General features: G+C 19.2%; 1 protein-coding gene across 1 annotated transcript; it reads left to right on the top strand.

The window, feature by feature from the left end:
- The first annotated feature begins 7,166 nt into the window (after positions 1 to 7,166).
- LOC117171543 lies at positions 7,167 to 7,631 on the top strand. The gene has a single exon (XM_033358949.1). It carries the CDS (start codon positions 7,191 to 7,193, stop codon positions 7,566 to 7,568), a length of 378 nt encoding a protein of 125 aa, XP_033214840.1. The 5' UTR covers positions 7,167 to 7,190; the 3' UTR covers positions 7,569 to 7,631.
- The last annotated feature ends 271 nt before the right edge of the window (positions 7,632 to 7,902 follow it).

Below are 7,902 nucleotides of genomic sequence, written 5' to 3'. Positions count from 1 at the left end.
ATTATAATATTATAATTTTAAATATTTTAGGGTATTTTTAAAGTTTTCAATAAATTTTTAAATTGATTTTAATCATTTTAAGAAATTTCAAAGGTTTTAGGTATTTTTTTATTTAAAAGGAATTTTTAAGAAATTTTAACAGTTTTTCTTTTACTTTAAAATTTTTCAAGAAATTTTAAAATTATTCCAATAATTAAACTTATTCCATTGAATTTTAGGATATTTTAAAAAAATGTAAAGGAATATAAAATGTTTTTTTTTAATATTTTAGAATATTTTAAAAAATTCTAACGAGTTCTTAACAATTTTAGAGGTTTTAGGTATTTTTTTTTTTATTTAAAGGAATTTTTAAGAAATTTCAACAGTTTTTCTTTTACTTTCGAATTTTTCAAGGAGTTTTTAAATTATTTCACTAATTAAACGTATTTCATAGAATTTTATGATATTTAAAAATTTTTCAAGTGATTTCAAATTTTTTAAAAAATACTTTAGAATATTTAGAAAAAATTCTAACGATTTTTTAAGAATTTTCAAGAATTTGGGAGGTTTTAGGTATTTTTTTAATTTAAAGGAATTTTTCAGAGATTTCAACAATTTAAAAAGATTTTGAAAAATTTTAGTATATTTTAGGATAACTTAAAAGGTTTCAAAGAATTTTTAAATTATTTCAATAAATAAACGTAATCCATAGAATTTTAGGATATTTTAAAAATTTAAAGGAGTTTCAAAATGTTTTTAAAAATATTTTCAAATATTTTAAAAAATTCTAAAGAGTTTTTAAGAATTTTGGAGGTTTTAGGTATGTTTTTTTTTATTTAAAGGAATTTTTAAGAAATTTTAAAAGCTTTTTACTTTAAAAGTTTTCAAGGAAGTTTTGAATTATTCCAATAATTAGACGCATTTCATAGAATTTTAGAATATTTTTAAAAATTCTTAAGATTTTGTAAGAATTTGAGAGGTTTCAGGTATTTTTTTTTAAATTTAAAGTAATTTTTAAGAGATTTCAAAAAATTTTAGTATATTTTAGGATAATTTAAAAGATTTCAAGGAATTTTTAAATTATTTTAATAAATAAGCTGTTTTCATACAATTCCAGGATATTTCAAAATATTTTAAAGATTTTAGAATATTTTTATAAATTATAAAGAGTTTTCAAGAATTTTCAAAAGCTTTAAAAGGATTTAAGTGATTGCAAAAGATTTTATAGGATTTGAAATATTTAAGGGTATTTTCAACGTTTTCAAGGAATTTTTTATTAATTATAATAATTTAAAGAAATTTCCAAGAATTTTAGAGGTTTTAGATATTTTTTTTAACTTGAAGGAATTCTTAAAAGATTTCGATAGTTTAAATATATATTTATAATCTTTATATGTAATTGTTATAATCTTTTTAAATATTTTTTTAAAATTAATTTAGAATTTAGAAAAAGAATTTTTTGGTAGGTAGTTTTTAAAATTTTAATGAATTTCTAAGATATTTAAAAGATTTGAATGAATTTCAAAAAATTAAAAAAAATTTTAAGGGTATTTTTAAAACTACCAAAGAATGCTCAAGAGTTCTTAAAGTTTCAAGGGATTGCAAAATAATGCATGCAATTTTTTATTATTTTCGTTAGTTTAAAGGAATTTTTAAGAATTTGAAAGATTTTTGAATATTTTTTTAAATTTCAAACGAATGTTTAAGATTAAAAAAAAAATTAAACAATTTTAAAGGATTTGAAATATTTTAGATTTCAAGAGATTTTCAAAAGATAAACAATTTTTTTAAAGTATTTCCAAACATTTTAATAATTTTAAGGAATTTGACAAAAATTGTATGCATTTGTAAAGTTTCGAAAGAAAAATTTACGGTCACCTTGCCTTTTGTCAAAAAATAATTATTTATCTGCAAATTTAACTTTTAACCAAATTTTGTTTTAAAACAAATTTTAATTTTTGCTTTGAAAATTTATTTCTTGGTAGAAATTTCATATTTTTGGGTAAAAAAAACAACCGTTTGATAGAAAACTAATCTCTTTTGATTAAGGATTCAAGCATTTTGTTCAAAATCCGTCTTTTTAGTTAAAAATTAATTTTTTTTAACCGAAAATTTAACTATTTTCTTGAAAATTCGTTTATTTTTCTATAATCCAATAGTTTTTTTATTTACAATATGTTTTTATTGAAATATCAACTATTATATTTTGAATAATTTATATTTTTTTGATTGAAAATTTAATAATTTTAATAAAAATTTAGAAATTTCGTTAAAAATTCAACTACTATTTTTTCAATTTATCTTTTTGGGTTGGAAAATTAATCTCCTGGCAAAAATTTAATTTTTTTAACTGTATATAAATATAAATTAAATATAATTAATTAAAAATATAATGTATATTAAAATTAATTAAAAATAATTGAAATATAAGTTAAATAAAAATTCAACTATTTTTTTGAAAACTCATTTTTTAATTAAAGAATCAAAAAATAAATTCTTAACAATGTAGCTTAAATTTTACCCAAGTAATTAAATTATCTGTTAAAATTGTTTTTAACAAAATATTTAAAATTTCGACAAAACAGATGAAATGTTAACTAAAAATATAAATCTTTAAGAAAAAAATGATTTTTTAAAACGTATTAGAACCAAATTTTTGAAACAAAATGGTTGAAACAATTGTTGAATTTTCTGTTAAAAAAAATTTGAGTTGACTTTTTACTTTTAAAGTATGAATTTTTAAACATAAAATGACTTTTTACGAAAAAAATTGAATTTTAAATTAAAAAAAGACCAAATTTTGAATAAAAAAGGATGAATTTTTAACAAAATTGTTGAATTTTCTACGAAATATTTGCATTTTTATCCAAAAAATATTAAGTTTCTCTGGGAAGGGATGAATTTTTATAAGAAAATGAAATAAAATAAAAATTGTAGAATTTTCATCAATTTTTTTTTTAAGCAAAAGGAAGAAGTTTTGACAAAATAGTTAAATTTTTAACAAAACTAAAATACAAAGTTTAAAAAAAAAAGAGTTGAATTTTCATCCAAAAAGATTTCAATGGACATTTTCTAGAAAATGGTTGCATTTTTCCAAGAAAGAAGCAATATTTTTAATGAAACAGATGAACTTTTAAATAAAAAAGACAAATTTTTAGAAAAAATAATTTGTTTATCTGCAACAAAATCTGAATTTTAAACTAAAAGTTAATGTTCTACGAAAAGAGCTAAATTTTAATCCAAAAGGACGAATATTTAACAAAACAGTTGAATTTGCAACAAAAAAGTGTATCTTTTTGAAAAAATTGATAAATTTTCAAACAAATAATAAAATTAATAACTAAAAATATAATCTTTGGGAGAAAGTTTTTCGGAATTTGCAAAAATTACGTACGCTTTTTGGTTGAATCTAATAGTTTTAAATAAAAATTAAAATCAGCTTTTATTGGAATATCAACTATTATATTTCTCATTTAGAATTTAATTTTTTTGGTTGAAACTTTAATTATTGTAATAAAATGTTAACAATTTCGTTAAAAAAATTTTTTTTTTGTAAAAATTTAACTATTTGATTTGAAAATTAATCACTTGGCAGGAATTTTATTTTTTCTAACTGTATTCAAAAAAAAATGTTTATTTGGTTCAATTAAACAAAATGATTGCAAATCGAACTATTTTGCTGTAAAATCGTTTGTTTTTTTTTGTGGAAAATTAAGTTTTTTAAATAAAAATTCATGTATTTTGTTAAAAATTAATTTTTTTGTTTGGAGACTTATTCCTTTATCTACAAATTCAAAAATTTTGTAATTTAACTGGTTTGTTGAAAATTTAATTATCTTAATAGAATTAATTTTTTAAACTAAAAATTCTACTATTTAAGTAAAAATTGCCATTTTTTTAAACAATTCTCTTTTTTATCAATTTTAATATTTTTTGATTGTAATATCTACTACTATATTTTAATTTAGAGTTTAATTTTTTGGTTAAAAATTTAATTATTTTAACAGAATTTTAACAATTTTTTTAAAAAGTCATCCTTTTTCTAAAAATTCAACTACTATTTTTTTAAATTGTGAAAAATTCCAATAGTTGTTGAAAATTCGACTTTTCTGCTTTAAAATTCACCAACTTTTTAAAACTTTTTTTCGATCTTGACTAAAAAAAAACTGTTGTTTTGTTTGAAAATTAATCTCTTTTGGCAGAAATTTAATTTTTTTTTAACTGTATTGTGAAATAAATTTTTTTTGTTGAATTAAACGGGCATACTTGAAAATTGAACTATTTTTTTTGTAAAATTCGAATTTTTTTGTTTGATTAATTCTCTTTTTTATAAATTTAAATATTTTTTGATTGAAATTACTACTATATTCTTCTTTGATCATTCATCTTTTCTGGTTGAAGGTTGAACTATTTTGTTGAAAATTAATTTTTTTCACTGAAAATTCAAGTAATTGTTTAAAAAATAATTTGTTTTGTTTGAAGATTCAGCGATTTTATTGAAAATTCATTTATTTCGATTGAATCCAATAGTTTTTAATTAAAATTAAAATCAGTTTTTATTGAAATATAAACTTTTATATTTTTTGGGTGAAAATTTAATTATTTTAATAAAATTTTGAGCAATTTCGTTAAAAAGACATCCTTTTCGTAAAAATTCAATTACTATTTTTTTAATTTATCTTTTTGGGCTGGAAATTCAACTATTAGGTTTAAAATCAACTATTTGTTTAACAATTACACTATTTTTAGAAAATTCTTTTTTTTCGTCGAATTAAACCATATTATTGAAAATTGAACTATTTTGTTGAAAGCTTGTTTTTTTTTGTGGAAAATCAATTTTTTAAACAGAAAATTTTAATATTTTGTTGAAAATTCGTCATTTTTTTGTTGCATTAACTCTCTCTGTTTCTAAATTAAAATATTTCTTGATTAAAATATCTAGTACAATATTTTTTGTTAAAAATTATTCTTTTCTGGTTGAAAATTAAACTTCGTGGTTGAAAGTTGAGATAATTTGTTAAAAATTAATTTTTTTGGTTTTTAATTATTTTATTTCTTTATCTAAAAAATTAACCATTTTGTTGACACTCGGTCTTTTTATTTCAAAATTCATTTTTTCATCTGAAAATTCAACTATTTGGTTGAAAATTAATCTGTTTTTTTGGGGGGGGGGGGGATTCAATTATTTTTTTAAAAAAAGGTTTACTTTACTTGAATCCAATGTTTTTTTAAAAATAAAATTGAAATCAGTTTTTATGCAAATATCAACTATTATATGTTTAATTTAGAATTTAATTTTTTGATTGAAAGTTTAATAATTTTAATAAAATTTTAACAATTTCATTTTTTTAACTGCATTGTTGAAAATTCTTCTTTTGTTGGTTTAATTATACAGCATAATTAAAAATTAAACTATTTTTTTTAAAAACTAGTTTTTTGGTGGAAAATTAATTTTTTAACATAAAATTCAACTATTTTGTTGAAAATTCTTCTTTTTTTTGTTCCATTAACTCTCTCTGTTTCTAAATTAAAATATTTTTAGGTTAAAATATCTATAACTCTATTTTTATCTGAAAAATCATCTTTTTCAACATTTTTTTTTTTGTAAAAAATGTCATATTTTTTTAGTTAAAATTCAACTTTTTCACTAAAAATTATTCTATTTTGTTTGAGGATTCAACTACTTGGTTGAAAGTTGAACTTCTTTGTTAAAAATTCCTTTTTTTGGTTAAAGATTTATTTTTATACTTACAAATTAAAAAATTTTGTTTTTTATTTTAACTGAAAATTCAACTATTTTGTTGAAAATTCGTTTACTTTTGTTGAATACAATAGTTTTTTAATGAAAATAAAATTACTTTTTATTGAAAGATAAAGTATTTTTTATTTAAAATGTATTTTCTTTTTATTGAAAACTTAATTATATAATTAAAATTTTAACAATTCCATTAAAAAGTCATTCTTTTTGTGAAAATTCAACTCACATTTGTGTGTGGAAAATTAATTTTTTAAACATAAAATTCAACTATTTTGTTGAAAATTCGTCTTTTTTTTTGTTTGATTAACTCTTTTTGTTTCTGAATTGAAATATTTTTCGATTAAAATATTTATAATTATATTTTTATCTGAAAAATCATTTTTTTCAAAAATTGATTCTTTTAATTGAAAATATAACTCTACATGGTTGAAAATTGAACTATTTTATTACAAACTCATTGTTATTTGGTGAAAAATTAATTTTTTTTAAAGAAAACTCAAAAATTTTTTATAAAAATTCATCTTTTTTTGGTTTAACTCTCTTTTTTCCTAAATTACAATATTTTTCGTTAAAAATATCTACTACTATATTTTTTAGTTAAAAATCGTCTTTTTCAAAAATTGATTCTTTTAACTGAAAATTAAAATTTTTCGTTTATAATTCCTAAAATGGGGCAAATTTTCGATTTCACTTATTTTAGTAAATCTGGTTTAAATTATAATGATTTTTTTTAATCCTCATTTTCTCTGTAAAATTCCACATTAACCTAAAATTGTAAAAAAAAAAAAATAAGATTCTTTGAAATCTAATTATTTTATAAATAAAATTTTTTGACGAAAAACACTGCCAAATGCCAAAACTGTTAGAGACTGTAAATTTTATTATTTTAAACAAATTTAAATCCAATAGTTTTTATTTTTGAATACAATTTTCGATTTAAAATACTAACGTAACCTAAAATTGTTTAAAAGTTGTAAATCTTTTTTAAAATATAATTTTTTATCAAAAATAATAATTTTCTTAAAAATCTAAATCAAAAAAAAAAGTTCAATCAGATAAACAAAATTTTTATTTCACCTATAGAGATGAATTTTAAAATGAAAAAGACGAATTTTCAACAAAATTGTTGAATTTGCAATCAAACCGAATTTTTTAATCTAGAATTAAAAAAATATATTTTTTATGTTAGTTCAAAATCTATGTAAGGCTTTTAGGTGAATAAAAAATATTTTTATATAGTTTAGAAATTTTCGGAAGTCTTTTAAGACTAGAATTATTTCAAACTCATCCGAAATAATTTTTTTTTTTAATTTTTTAAATCTTTTTAAAACATATTTCAAGTTATTTTTTTTTTTTTTGCTATAAAAAAAATTATTTCACGAATAATAAATAATAATTGAATTAAAATTTAAAAATTAAAAAAAAATCTATCCTTCAGGATCTACGAAAGGTAATGGTTCTTACGGAAAAAGTCTTCCGTGGAAGAAAAGCAACTAATCTGGTGCAATTGGACTCCTCAAGTTACAAAACCGATTATTTATTGATCCCAAAAGAGGAGGAAGAGCGTTTTTGTAAGTCTTACACGCCACCTACGCAAAGAATTCTGCCGAGGACCATGGAATTTCCGCCTCTTTTGAAGGAAATTTTAATGCGGCAAATGAAAGCGGACGGAAAACCGGTCACGGAACCGCGGCTGAGTGTTAAATACAATTTAACGAACAATCTGCAATTGTCGAGGATTGCCAAAAAAGGAGAGACTCCTGACTTTGAAATTAAAATTGGCCTTGGAACCCCGGCTAGTCCTAATCTCTACAAAAATATTAAACAATAATTTCTACCTCTTTTTATCGTGTATTGTTAATAGAAAATAGAATTTTACCTGGTTTATTATAAACAACTTTTTTCTCTTTTCTAAACGCTCCCTTCAAAATAACCCAATTTTGTTAAAATCTAATGGTTCTTTCATCGAAATTTTAATTTTCTATGAAGAAAAATATTATTTTTCTTGGAAATATAATTTTTTATTAAAAATACCAATTTTCGAAGAAAAAGACTAAAAACAAGAAAATTGTTGAAACTTGTAAATTTTATTATTAACAAAAATCATTGTATTAAAATGTAATAATTTTTTGTTAAAAATTTAATTTCAAGATTTAAAATTCCAA

This window comes from Belonocnema kinseyi, chromosome 4 (genome assembly GCF_010883055.1).
Source record: "Belonocnema kinseyi isolate 2016_QV_RU_SX_M_011 chromosome 4, B_treatae_v1, whole genome shotgun sequence".
Classification (NCBI taxonomy): domain Eukaryota; kingdom Metazoa; phylum Arthropoda; class Insecta; order Hymenoptera; family Cynipidae; genus Belonocnema; species Belonocnema kinseyi.
The sequence above is the reverse complement of the archived record's forward strand: the minus strand, read 5'-3'. Positions and strand labels throughout refer to the sequence as shown.

Coding starts and splice junctions, on each gene's coding strand:
- LOC117171543 (XM_033358949.1), top strand. CDS start 7,191: ATGGTTCTTACGGAAAAAGTCTTCCGTGGAAGAAAAGCAACTAATCTG.